The 15,076-nt window shown below is 37.5% G+C and overlaps 1 protein-coding gene across 12 annotated transcripts in view; it reads left to right on the top strand.

Moving 5' to 3' along the window:
- Slit2 (slit guidance ligand 2) overlaps nt 1-15,076 on the top strand; it is a 337,724-nt gene that overhangs the window by 289,262 nt on the left and 33,386 nt on the right. For all 12 annotated transcript variants that reach the window (NM_022632.2, XM_087583725.1, XM_087583727.1 and 9 more), the window contains 1 exon segment: nt 11,661-11,754. In NM_022632.2, the coding sequence (NP_072154.2) occupies nt 11,661-11,754 (94 nt within the window).

The following is a 15,076-nucleotide window of genomic DNA, read 5'->3' as shown; positions in this document are numbered from 1 at the left end:
TTAGTTGCTCTTTTTAAGTCTATTATGGTTTTCACTTTAGTTCTCCTCGGTCTTTTAAAGCTACTAGATTTTACCAGGTGTACTGGGTAAAGGGGTTGACAAGGAATGAATTCAGCAAATGCTGTGTCAAATAATTCCTATAGATCTGATATATGTGTAGCCGCATGAAACACTAGAGAATGGTTTATTGAAATTCACCTGATCAATGTACAGAAGGCTGTGGTAGAGCTCTGAGGAAGAATATACGTTTAACATTAAAAACTTATATTTTCTTTTTCCTACTTGTCCATATGCTTTGACGTTTTTGAAGCTATCATGGAATATATTATTTATATAATGAAAAATATGGGCCCCTCAATATAGCATATATACTATGTTTAGTAAAAGCATTGAAAGTAGTGAGCAGTTTTTCATAAGTTTAAGTCCATAGCTTTACTACTCTGTCCTGTAAAAAGTATCTGAAAATGTTTATAGTAATTGAAACATTTTATACCACATGAATGGGGTTGCATCTCAATGATAAGTGACTTACCTAGCATGTATAAGACCCTTTTTTCAACTCCAGCACTGCAAAAATAGTATAGAATAAAAATAAATTATATATATTAATATACATGTAAACAATGTGCTGCTAATGCCTTTCTTTGACTTGTATATACATGAACAGTTTATTATATGTGAAATATCTTACTGCACAGATATTAAAAAGTCCAAGAGATTTATATATACAGTAAAATTGTCAAATCAACATTACTGAATCTAGTGAGTTCTGAGCTGTTCTCTTAAGGCGTTAGAAAGTTTGGTGCATAGTCACTAACATCACTATCATCCACTGGACTCCCAAACACACCCAGAGCCAAGAAGGGGACATACAGTTGTTAGATCAGTAGGCATGCTGAAAGCATTATAAATCAATGATAATCTACGATTCAATGTGTGCTTCTTCATGAACATGTCTGTTAAAGTCTCAGAGTTAACCCTGAGTCATTTGGGTTTCTTAGAAGACTTTAAGTTCTGAGTACAGGAACCAAAAAGTATGCTAGTCTTAATGGGCCCTGGTATTCAGGAAACACTTGCAGTGTTATAAGAATAATGGAGGGACATATAGAGTATCTCCTTCTTATCTGTTATTGAGCAGTTTCTTTTCTGTTTCTGTGTTCAGGTCTTATTGTGTTTGCTCACCTAGTCATATTGTGTGAAGAGTGAATTTGGAAAAAGTTGAAAAATGCTTTGATCTTTTAGACTGAAAATATGGCTTCCTGTGCTGTCTATTAATGTATCTAAGACTTCCTTGCTTTACTACCCTCTTTCCATTTTATAAGTAAAACAGCAATTGGTGACCTGCCTAAGGCCAGATCTGTATGTCCAGATCACAGCAGGAATTATTCTGTCATTAAGTAATGTGTACTTACTTAGTGATGTGTTCACAGTCTTAGAAACAAGCTTCGTGCTTTAAATCGTCATGTGGTTTTATAAGCTGACTATATTTTTCACTTATATTTACAAAAGATTTGTTACTAAAAAGAATTAGCTATTGACCTGATTTTCTTTTCAAGCAAAACTTTGTGGTTGGTTGAAATGGCAGTAATATTATAAGTCTATGAATACAGACAGTAGCTGCTGGAGTATAGAATTATAAATCAATGATAATCTATGATTCAATGCTGACTCAAGAATATACACGTTGTAAGTATAGTGTCTACCTGAACCTGCAGCTTCCACTGTAACCTACATACCTTTTGCTAGAACCAGTCCCACTTAAAGCTACCTCCAGTCTTGGCTACTTTTCATATCACATAGTATTCCTAATTATTTATGCAAAATGAGATATCTGATTGATAGAAACAATCATTCTTGTGGACCTTTGAAACAGTTATGACCCCAAAACTCAAATGCATAAAGATAATTTATTGTATTAGTTGCAAATTATAGAAAGGAACTAATCAGTGCCTAAATAATTAATAATTCTTAGAATGACATTACACTTTGTCCTAGAATGCTTGATATTGGTACAGGGCGATTGTAAATGCATAGTCTCTATAGTCTTTGTGTCCTGAAACCAGCATGTATAGAGTATAGGGCCTCTGTGACTTAGTCTTCTTTGACACGGGAATAATGACTTCTATCCTCCTCTATGTAGATGTTTGAGACTAACACCAATGAAAAGGGTCTATAGGAAAACATTGGGGTAGTAAATTTTCATACATCTGGAATGCTAGGCAGCAGCCTGTAGAGACATGTTTGACATCATCCGTGTCATCTGATGCCGTTTCTTCAGGCAGAAGAATGGGATATTGGTAGCTAGGTCTACCCGAGAAATGTGCCTGTGAAATAGATCTTTCTGTGTTTTCACTAAGTTCATTTTATTTTTAAGTTTTTACTTTTTATGCTCATTGTAAATAGTGAGACTGCATGTAGGGATAAGTGGTCATTTCTCTTAGCTTGCATAATGACACCTGAACAGTGACATATTAAATGTGTTGGACAAGGACATATTGAAAACTGAAGAACTCTCGCCAGTGAGTTTAGGATTCCTACATCATTTTCAATATTTGTGATCACATCATAACAACATGGAGACCTGCTGTTACTTTTGTATTGAAACGAACAAGTACTGCGTTTCGAAGTCAGTACTGCTGTGGACATGGCTGAGGCCTTCCAGTAAGAAACGCTAATGTTGCCATTCCCTTTAACCACTTTAACTGGAGAAAGAAAGTACCTTGGCAATCTTGCAAGGCCATGTGGTTTCTATTCATCTTCCAACCTTTCAGGGCTTTCTTCAATGTACTTGAATCCCAGAAAACATTTTAGAGGAACTATTTGCTCTCATTCGTTCGCAGTGACCACTGAGTCCCAATCAGCAGTTTGGCGTAACCCGTCTTATTCCGTCTCATTTGGATGTGTTTACTTTGAAAGGAGAGTAATTTCTTTTTGGACTTGCAGTAGCTATTAAAATTGACTAAATTCTTTAGCCATAGAAACCTTGGAAGGAAGTACCTCCTCTCTAGATTCGTTTATTTGGAGAGGTGAGTTTTTCCACCTAAAAGTGCATAAGATGTTTGCTCAGAAAATATCTAAGTTGGGACACTGCTCAATATTGAAAGCGATACAAAACCCACCAAGCACTTCCTTGTTCACCCAGCCTAGCTGTGTCCTCAACTGCAGGTTCAGATCAGGTCATAGACATGGCTGGTGCGAAGCCATCACGGCACATGTCTCTAGAGCGTTTCCAAATAAACACAGAGATGTTTTGGGGGATAGATTTTGTTACTGTGAACACTGATCACACTGTGTGGGTATCAAGTATGATTGAGCAGCTCTCGATACTTTCATTTAGAAAACAAAAGTTCAGTAACGATATTTTTGTTTTGGTTTTAATCTTATAAAGTACCTAAGAACCTGCCCCCTCACACATTTTCGGAAACCTTTCTATGCTGAACTGTGATTTCCTTTATTTCACAGGGTTTGCCTACAGCACAACCCACATTATGCACAAACCACATTTGACACACATTTCACCGGGAGGACAGCTGTCAATAACGCATGTTTCTTCAAGATGTCACAGCCCTTCCACCAGTCCCCAATACTCCGATATTAACAAAAACTTAAGAGAATGAGGGCCATCTGGATAGTTCATAGTCTTATCTTGAAAGTCAATTAGTTATTTCTAATTTAGAATACAAGCTTCAGAATGGCTGGTCCAAAAGAGCAGAAGATTGTTAAAGGGAATCCTCAGGGACTTGCTGTTCATAAATCACCCCTCACTTACTGACAGAAGTTAGACTATTCACTGCTCTTATCACTAGGAAGCATGCTAAGTATTTACGTGGGAGACTCGACATTTATTTGACTTTGCTAATAAGCTCTGATACCTAAAACTAGTTTTTAGTGCAGTATCAACACAGGCCTGTCCGAGATCAACAAATAAGGAGAAAACATGAGTACAATCTGCCCTTCATATCAGCAGACTGCTCATCGGAACACTCAATCAACCATGGATGGGAATGTATAAGGAAGTTTATCTCTGGATTAAATATGCATATGCACTTTTTTCTGTTCATCTCCTCTACAGCATACCCACCATTTGCTTTTACACAATGTAAAGGAGATTGCATAATTAAGAGCTGGTCTCAAGTGTATGCAACAAGGAACTGGATACATGCTTCAGTCATTAAAAGCCCCAACTGCACTTGCTCAGGACCTGGGGCATCACCCATATCATCTGACTCACAATCACCTGACCTCAAGCTCCAAGAAATTCAGTGCTGTCTTCTGGACTCCTGAGCGCTGTACACACATCCACAAACCTCTCTCTCTCTCTCTCTCTCTTTCTCTCTCTCTCTCTCTCTCTCTCTCTCTCTCTCTCTCTCTCTCTCTTCCCCCCCCCCAAAAATAATAAAACAAAACTTTACAGTTTGCAAGGAAATATGCCTAGGTTATAAGCAAGCATTTTACATACTGAGAATAAACAGTAGCCGCTAGAACGATGACTCGGGGGTCCTAAGGTTGACTGTGCTTTCCTCTAGTGAGAACAGATGGGACCCCCACAACGTAGCTGATGTTCTACTTTTAGTTTTAAAATTTGGCAAAGAGAAACAACCAGATCCATTCATCTTAAGTGTTCTCAGACATACCATTTGTGGGGTAATGTACACAGTCCCTTTGTTACTGGACTTATCTGGATTTCTACAGTCTTAATCATTTTCCCAAAATCAATCGTAAAGATGAGTGACCTCGGATAATGTTCAAGACATGTTGGACTCAGAACACAATCCCCAGCTGTTATTCTCTTGCTCCTTTAGGTCACCTGTACTTTCTATACCTTAATTAACATTTAAAATATATTGTCCCACAAGCAACAGATGAGCCAGGGCTAACCTTTCACATTGTTTTTACCACTGAGTACATGATTGATGGGAATGGAGATTTCCAAAAATGTACATGAAGGAACCCCTTGCCCTTGCATGCTATATTTCAAAAATAAAATTCCGTGCAGTTTATCAGGTCAGTTGCATATTTCAACACTTTCTTTTGCTGATCTAATGCATATCTAATAAAATTAGCACAATCTATCCAGGCTTTTCTTACACAAAATTAAAAGCACAAACTTTCAAAGAATGATGTGTTTTACTTTACAAGAATGTATCCTGGGGATTCACTCAGGATTTTAACCAGACTTCCTCCCTTGTTACAACTGTACTCACAAATGTCATAACTGATTAAGTTTAACACTAGAATCCCAATTCAGTTATTTAGATCGCTGCTCTGTATTCCATCTCCCTCATATTAATATTAATGATATCAAAATAACTACTTTGATTGTATTTAAGAATAGCCTGCATTGTCAGCCCCTCATCCTTCCCCATGCATTCACGCATTCACAATTTTCAGAATGTATTTCCAGATCACATATCTGTAAACAAAAGTAGAACTGAATCGAGGTGAACTGGCAGATGTTAGCTATGGTAAGACATAAGAGTTGAGTGTCCACCAACACCATGTAATAGCCTTTCCTTCTCTTTGTGCTAGACATTCCTAACTGGAATTCAAAGTTTGAGCTATTTGAAAATCTGGGTAGTCTCTCATTCAATTACTAATAGTATCCTTGTGTATGGATCCATGTTGTGTAAAATAAATTAATAGTTTAAATGGTGAATTTGGGTTAGAAATTTCCAGAAATACTGATCATGATACAAAATGACCAAATTATTTTATCTCCTGGATAGAAGATAGTCTATTGTCTTTGTTATAGCTTTTAAAAATGTTTCTTTCTTTTGCTTCTGCTAATATAACTAAATCAAATGTGCCCATTGCTGACTTTATGGCCTCGTGTGGAGCCCTGGTATCCTTGTCTCACTCTTGATCTCTCACAGCTTCGCTCTCTAGCCTTCTACCTAGGATCCACCAACATCTTTTCTACCTTCACATCTCTAAGTCTCTCTCATTCAGAATCCCAGTCTGTTGTTGCCCACGGCATCATCCTTTGAGAGCACCAGGAACCTTTCTTGCTTAGATTCAAAGAGGCATTTTAAATGAGGTTGTGATATAATTCATTAATATGTTTTCCTTAATTCTTTCCCTCGTGGACAAATTCCATAGGAATGGGGCAACTTTTCAGATGATCATCATTATTCCCCAACCATGGTCATGAGTCCCCATACATAGTTGACACTAAAACTACAGTGTGACCCAGATAAGTGCAGTCCTCATCCCTCATCAAGAAAAGGTCTCTTTGGAACAGATGGAAATAATTACAGAAAATCACAACCAATCTAAATGCAGAGTTGTGGAGCCCTGTCTTAATTAATACATTGACAGAACATAACCATACCTAACAGTCGGGGAATGTTGTAGAAGAGGGGCAGAAAGCTTCTAAGAGCAGAGGACCAGGGAGTCAGAGATGAGACTGTGATCCTACTAATTTCAGAGGCTCATCTCATTAAGTCCCACCAACTTGACTACCTAAACATGAGAACTGAGATCCTGAGAAATAGTCTTCCCCAAGGAAGAGAACACCACTTATCCAATACCAGGTGGTTAGCCTTAAAAAAAACATACAAATAACATTATACAGACTGAACATATAGTTAGAAATATATATTTACATGCTTATAAATTTATGCTTATAAAAACAATCAATGGGGAAAGAGACCATGAATGCAGAAGAGGAGAGAGAAGTAAATGGGATAGTTTGGAAGGAAAAGGGGGAAGAGAAAAATGATTTGATTGTATTGTAATCTCAAAAAGAGAAAAAACCATAACCTTCAAAAATAGGAGAGAGAGGAAGTTGTTCAAGTTAAATGTCTTAGCACCTCCATTTTGACACCTATGTGTCCTTGGAGAAATCTAAAGGCAGAGAGTGTTTCTGTGCAAAGAACAAAACTGATAGAAAATCCTTGTTGGTCTGGATGCAAAGTTAGAATTTCTATGAAAAGCAAAGTCATTAAGATAAATATTAATTTAAGTAAAAGACTTTAATAAAAATGAGGTGACAGTTAAAAGTTAAGCATTATTACAGAAAAGCAGCTAGAAAAACATGATATAAATATTAAAGACTAGTAGACTGCAGTCAGAAATTTGAGTACAAAGATAAGACACAAGAGAAGGACAATAAACAGAATTTCCAGAATTCCCCCCATTGTGTTTTAAGACGCAATAGTAATATCAGTTAAACACATATATCTGACATGAAGTCAAGGCTCACTCAAGGTACTGTTTCCCAGAAGAGCCCTCAGTGTGTATTGAGGCTTCTGTGTCTTCCCTGTTTATTGGTACTCCGAGGGCTCTGTGCTCATGCTGACATTTCTTTTTCCCACTGAATGTCATAATGTTGTATTGTGTCACTCAGTGTAGCGCTCTGTTACCTTCCTATCTATGCCATCCATCTCTTCAGAGGAATTTTTCTTTTACAAAAAGGCTATTTTAGAGACACAGTTAAACTTTATAACTTTAGTTCAAAAACCCCCTTTATAAATGAAGAACAGAGGCCCAGAGCAATAAAACTAGTTCATTTCAAACAGACAATTCTTTGATATCCTATATAGTTGCAAAAGACTCTTCAAGGAGAAACACACCAAACACACACACACACACACACACACACACACACACACACACACATTATTTTCACCAATGAGAATAGATTCCTCGCAGAATCTCTTCATGTTGGGGTCATACTTCACTCCAAATCACACCTTATAAACTCTGATGATCCAAATTTTATCATTCTGCCTAGGAAGTGACCATCACATTTTTCATCAAAACTAGGGTATCCATGAGAGTACACTGGAGTTTACTCAGTAATTACCTTGAAAGAGCAGATATAAATTAGGACTGTCCTTGGCAAGGAAGACGAGTGGTCATATGACCACTGCATCAAAAAATGCAGAAAAATATTTTCACAGAGGTTTAGTAGCCAATAGTTTGTAGTTATTTCTCAAGGGTGGGACTTTGTAGCATCATACTCTCTTGTATCATTGATCCAGTGTTTCCTCATACACAATGATAGAGGATTTGTTTATTTCTAACCCATTTTTTTTTCCAACCAGATATACAGCAAGGATATGATCAAAGAACTAGGCCTGATTTCATAATAAAAAAATAATAAGACATCCATTTAAAACATGTAATATGTGATATAATGTCTGGCATGGACAAATGTTCTTGAGCCATTTTAGGTCTACATACAATGGATTACTGATTACTCTTTGTTCCCCTAAGCAACAGCCATCATGGTTCACTCATTCCTCTTCAGTGTCTGAAAGTAATACAATCTGGGAGCCCCTTCCTTCAAAAACTGTTAAAAGCTGATACATTGGGAGAATGAATTTGCTCATCTAATCAAAAGTGGTGTTACAAATACCATGAAACCACTATGTCCCATGTATTGTGTTATCATTGAGACTTTTAAGGGATCAAAGTAAAAAGTAATTATGATTTCCTGAGTTTCACAGAGGCAAAGTTTGTCTGCATTCATGTGTGTTGAGAGTTAGATGGGCACAGCCACTGGCCCATCACTCTACCATATTTCTCTAAGCCAATCAAATGAACTGACACATTTTCTCATGCCAAGTTAATTACATAAAGGTCTGCTAACTGGTCAGTCGATTTTAACCTAACTATATAGGATAAAATTAAGAATATACCCACCTTGTTTTTCCTGTCATCTTGAAAACGATCATCTCAAAATGGGGGCAGTCACCGAAGTTACCTCAATCTTCTGAGCAATGAAAAACAAAAGTCAACATTTTTTTTAAATTTTCTGTTGTTTTCCTTCTGAGAATAATTTGGATACATACACTTAAAAACTAAGTAAGATGCCCTTCTCACTTCATAAGGGCTGCATACTATTTCAATAATAAGTCAGGGGTCTCTGTTATATCTGCTCCTCTTCTTCCTGGAAGCACAGCGCTGTTACTCCTGCAGTTTCCAGATTTTATGTGCATCGTTAGTGCAGTGCCTGTCTCCGGAACATCGCTTATTTCCCACGGCAAACTCAGCTCCCAAGACTCACTGCAGGATGCCATTTGCACTTTCAAAGTTTCTCTGCTCCCAAATGTGGCAGAATTAAACACAATTAGGAAATTAAAGAAAGAGCCCAGGAGAGCATTTATTTTAATGTTCCATCTGGGAAATTTTAAAGTACAAACTTAAAAGCCTAGCTACATTAGTAGAGATGATTTAGTTATTAACTTGCAAAATTAAGAAGTATGGAAGGATTAAAAACTAACCCAACGTGAATAGGAGACAAGCTGGAACTCTTGCCTTGACTATTGCTTGCTCAGTAGATGGCATTTGAGTTGGAACCTTATAAATCACAGCCCAGGATGAGGTGAGCTCAAACACACCAGGATTTGTGCCCAGAGTGCTCATGTAGTGAAGGAATGAGTGAAATAGCGATGATGATGATGATGATGATGATGATGATGATGATGATGGTGGTGGTGGTGGTGGTGGTGGTGGTGGTGGTGGTGGTGGTGGTGGGTATGGTGATGGTGAAGAAGAAGAATATATCTACAACAGTGCAGCCACTGCCTTACCATATAGTCATGCTACAGGCATGAATAGGAAATTGACAACTTGAATATAAAAGGAGCTTATTAAAGCATAAGAGAAAAGAAACATTAGCTTAAGCATGGAGTTAATTTATACATTGATGAATGGACTATAGTGACAAGAGTCTAGGTAGATGGATCTTGAATGGTGAGTTAAACAGTAATCACATGCACCGGGTGCTTTGGTGGTGTTTCTTAGTGACTAAAAGAGCTTCTTTATCTTTGAAGTAATTGGCCAATCATGTATCAGAGTCATGTGGTTAGCCATGCAGTGGCCACATATAAAAATATTTTTATGGACAACTTCTGCAATGACTAACATTTGTATGCTCTTTGTGTAACAATAAGAAATCCATACATGACATTAGGTAACTTTTCCCATGTCAGTTGGGTGCTCACTCTAAAACCATTCATGAAAGATTTAGCTATCTGATCGACAGCATTTCCTCAGACACTTCTCTTGTTTCATTCTATGGAATGAATGGAATCTAGGGAGAAAGTCCTCAGTAAGAAGGAAAGGTCAGTCCTCCATTATGGGTGTTTTCACTCGGAGATGAGACCCAGTCTGGGTGTTCTTTTCCAAGCTCAGCATTCTTCTCTGCTTGTGCACTGGAAAACATGTAAAGACAGATCTGCTCACTTTATCATAGTAACCCCAGCATCTCTAACAGCCCCACAGTGTTTATGAATTATGGTTTCCCTGGATTCATTGGTTTGGCCAGGATTAAAATGAACAAAGGAGGAACCCTTGCCCTTCCTCCATATTTATAAAGCGAATTCATATTTGTGGACAAGCTAAAAAGTCTGTAGAATTAATGCTTTTATTTCTCTCAAATGCCTGCTCTCATTGGTCACAATTCAGACTTTGTTGTAACTATTATATATAGCCTGTACCCCACCAGATGATTTCCACAATGAAATCAATCTATAACCATCAAAGTCGCTTAGGGTAGGAGTCCTTGAAATAATAAACATCAAGTAAAGAATTTTAAAGCTACCTTACCATGGACATACAGGGTTAAAGTTTTCTACCACAGGTTTACAGACATAGAAATTCTCATGGAAAGAAAATGAACAGTACCTGGCTGCATGTATTTGAAATAGTCATAACATGAATCATTAGACGTTTCCTCATGAATTTTCAGAAATGCAGTCCTGTATAGAGTATCTACCAGCTGTCTGGTTATGTTAGTAGTTCATTCATTGATAAAATTATAATTCATTAGACAGTGCTTAGAATCCACATGGTTATAGTCTCATTTCTCATTCATTAGTAAAATTTACAATTCCTAACCTGATAGTCCTAAGGAACTGTTCTCTCTCTTTCTCTCTGTCTCTCTGTCTCTCTGTCTCTCTGTCTCTCTGTCTCTGTCTCTGTCTCTGTCTCTCTCTCTCTTTCTCTCTCTCTCTCTCTCTCTATATATATATATATATACACATACATATCACAATGGGATGAGTAGTAGTTATTCTTTGTTCGTTTTTGTGACACATAGAAACAATGTTTATAAGACACAAGATTATAGAAAAATAAGCCTAATTAAAAAAAGAAAATACAAAAATATTCCATTTCAAATTACCTTGTTTATGTTAAGGTCAAAATAGGCCCAAATCCCATTATATTGTCAAGTTAGTAGTGGGCACATAGAAGTGTAGTGAGGGAGGCTACAAGGATAGGAATAAACATGTTTCAGGGTATAGATAGATCCTGGTCACTCTGAATCAGTTATTTTTGAAAAGTTTTGTGTGTGGGGGGGTGGTCTTTCTTCATTTTATGTGGGTATGTTATACTTCAGTTTTAAAATAATGTGAGTAAATGTAAAACTTAAGGAAGGAAGAATGAAAAACATTCAAAGTTCTTTTCCTAATCCAGTAAATTCTAAAGGGTCTCACATTAACCTCATACCACTTTATCGGCCTTACCCAAAGCCTTGAGCCCGTTTAGCAGCGGAGCCAGGATTGAACTTGGGCATGTGATCTTCTGCCCCCATACCTTGTGGGGTGGGCTCTATTTTGCGTTGTTTTCAAGCATGAGCTGTGATGCAGCCTCCTGGTTTATGCCTGCCTACCCTCACTGAAGAACTAACACTACCTGTCCTATTGCAGGCGAACTGTGTGAGGAAAAACTGGACTTCTGTGCACAAGACCTGAATCCCTGCCAGCATGACTCCAAGTGCATCCTGACGCCAAAGGGATTCAAGTAAGTCCAAGGCCAGTTGGCGCTCACAGTGGAGTTGGGAATTGGGTTGGGGGATTTCTCTGAGGAATGTGTCTCCTTCACCATCCTGAGTTTCACAATTTTGCCAAAGATTATAGCATGGGTCGCATCCACCCTAGTGTTTGTGACAGTTTTGCAAATAGTAGTGTGAACTACGGACCTTTATTAGCACAGTAAAAATGAATAAATAAATAAAGCAGGAAAGCTTTTGTTCATCACAATATCTAGGAAGCCCTTTATGCTACAAAACAGCCTTTGAATTAGCTTCCTTACATGTGTTTAAAGGTCAATTCAATTAATTCTCTAACATCCACCAGGTAAACATAGAAACTGGTTTTGATGTAACTGAAAACTCTATGGTCTAGAACAGCCAGTCGACCATGGAGGCTGAGCAAAACACTGTGATACTGTGACCGGGCTACTCTGCTCAACCCTGGCTTGTGTGTGTTGTCTTTCTGTAATTATCGATAAGCACCATTATTAACCTTGTTCTTGAGATCTAATACTACCCATTCACACTGCATAGAGAGCTCCCTCAAGTGAGCTAAAAGACAAATCAAAATAATTTCTTTTCCCACTCACAATATTTCTGAAATATGCTAGATACTAAATCAGATGATACCTTTGTTTCAACCTTGAAAAATAGTAATGAGCTTTCAGTAGTTTTAGAGCTGGCAGTAACTTAACCGTCATCTCGCCTAAATTCTTCATTTAAAACACAAGGGAGTTTTAGTCAAGAAAGTTCAGGTACCTGTGCTAATGATCCCCATTAATTTACTGGTAGAACTGAATTTAGATGTAACATTTGCAATTATGTGGCTCATGGAAACCACATTCGTATTAACAACCTTTCTAGCTTATTATTACCATGGTTGGCTTGGAATCAACTTCAGATTGGATTCTAGGGGATGACACAGTTATATTCAGGAGAGAAGCCATGGTTACATAAGACAATAACAAAGACTCTATCAGCCAGTGTTTATATAAGCAGCATCTATAGTCACCCAAGTATGGGGTGATAAGATGATATTATGCTTCATTTCTGTAGTTCTTCACCACTACGTAACTCTCCATACTTAATTTCCTCAGTGGAATAAATGGAGCCTTGTAATTGTTATAAATACAAGTTAACTCAGAAGTTAAATTCACTCATGTCTGGGAAACATCTTATGAGCAAATGAAATTTGAAGTGTATATCGAAGACTTTGATTTTTTTTTTTATTGCTAAGAATTCAACTCAGCCTTGCCTTTGCTAGACAAAGGCCCCCACCCTCATCTGTGTCTTCAGTCTTTTTACTTTCAATTACATGCTGAGAGGCTCTTACCAAGTTGCTTAGGCTACCCTCAAACCTGTGATTTATTCACTTAGCCTCCTGGGTAGCTAAAGTAATAGGTAGCAAACATAGGCCCTGTAAGGATTTAGATCATTACAAAATAGATTATCACATATTCAGAGTGGAGTGGCAAAGTGAGGTCAGTGCCAACAGAGACCACTGTCTTCCAGTGGTAACAGTGATGTAAATAGTTACAGAATTTTCTTTTCACAATACTACTAGTCAATTTGTTTTAAAACTTAAGTCTTCAGAATACATGGATATAGTTGTAGCACATCCTGACTATACTACCATACTGGGAAACCAAAAAAAAAAAAAAAAAAAAAAAAAAAGTCTGTAGTTCTGAGTCCATCTTTAGTTATATTTAATTTCCAATTCTACCAAAAGACTAGAAGTCTTATAAATTATTTTATTTTATACACAGTGCTGCACTGCATTTTATTCCACCCAACTCTGTACAACAACTGCTTTACCTCCCAATGGCTTTGATCTGCCCAAAGTCAAAGGTGGCACCTCAAAACGACATCACTTATGTGGAGCAACCATTACCACTTTGCAGAGAAATTACAAGAACGGTTTCCTGGGACACTCTATCTGATAAACAGGTTACATGGGCCTTTGCATAATTCCAAGACACATTATTAGTAAGACTCAATGGAAACAATGTTAAACGAGGAGAGCTCATTTTAAACCAAGGACTGATTCTTAATTAAGTATTTTCTATTACTAGCAATTAAGCTGCATACTCTCGAGAGTATACCTTGCTACAAGCTAGGTAGGCTGATTTGAAGGCCCTCTGTCTTCACCGGCCGATAACTCACAAGCTTGTGTTATAGCTGTGTGTAGTTGAGCTGAAAACAGGTTAAGTCAGAGAGTGTGCTATCGCTCCCATCTTATGAATAATTGCACACTGTGGGAGGCATAGCTGCAGAAAGAAAATGCTCTTAAAAACCAAACAAGAGGGAGCTTGTGGGGAAAAGCTTTACTGAGAAATGTTGTTTGGACAAGTTATAATGTTACTTCAATTTCCTTTTCGTATTAGTAAGTTGACAGAGCTGCTCTGACTTTTCATGCTTCATCTACACTTCATAAATCTCCTGAGTTGCTGTGAGATATTTTTAGAGTGTGATATGCCATAAGCAGTATTTTCAAGAATACATCTTAGTTAGCATTTAGAGTCCTAAACAACATGTATATATATATATGTATATATGTACATATTTTACATTACATGTATACATTTTATATTTCTTCCCTCATTCCTCATGAGACAGTAGAATTGAGGAGATGTAATAGGCTTTGTTGGTCACAGACGAGGTGGGAAATTCTTATTTAAATGTTCCTCCCTGTCTTAAACCAAGGGAAAGACAGCGTAATCGGTCATGATATAGCTGCTAGTTCTAAGGGACTTAAAAAGTAGTAGTTGGGGGAAAGAGGGCATAAAGTATCTCCTAGACAGCTACTGTGCTAAGTGTATGGTTCTCTTATCTTTTACTTTGATTTCTTTTCTCAGATAAATAATTCAGAGCGTTTCAAAGCCCGTCTTCTTTTTAATGTTCAGCACTTCAGTGGCGCAGCCTACATTAACATTGATGGAAGCTCCCTTCCAGGGCCCCGTCCATCTATTCGAGAATGTGTACGGCCACTTAGGGTCCATTTAGCTTCAGGCTTGCTGTGTACTTCTCTTTATTGTGATTTAGTGTTAAAACCAAGCAACCTCAGTGCAAGCAGGCCTCTGAATGCGCTCATTTACTTTCTAAGCCATATATGCAACATGCACGGCTCTGTCAGAAGAACAGTACCCCCATTTGTATTAATATATGAGCGCTCCAGTAAATAACCTTATTTTGCATCTTCAGACAACACCCGTGGCAATCAGCAATGCCACATTCAATCAGGTGTTTGTTTTAACTATCTTTATTCATTTAAATATATTTTTATAGAATACTACATAATTAGTAGAAAATACA

The sequence above is a fragment of the Rattus norvegicus genome, chromosome 14, assembly GCF_021556685.1.
Source record: "Rattus norvegicus strain SHRSP/BbbUtx chromosome 14, alternate assembly SHRSP_T2T, whole genome shotgun sequence".
Lineage (NCBI taxonomy): Eukaryota > Metazoa > Chordata > Mammalia > Rodentia > Muridae > Rattus > Rattus norvegicus.
The sequence above is the reverse complement of the archived record's forward strand: the minus strand, read 5'-3'. Positions and strand labels throughout refer to the sequence as shown.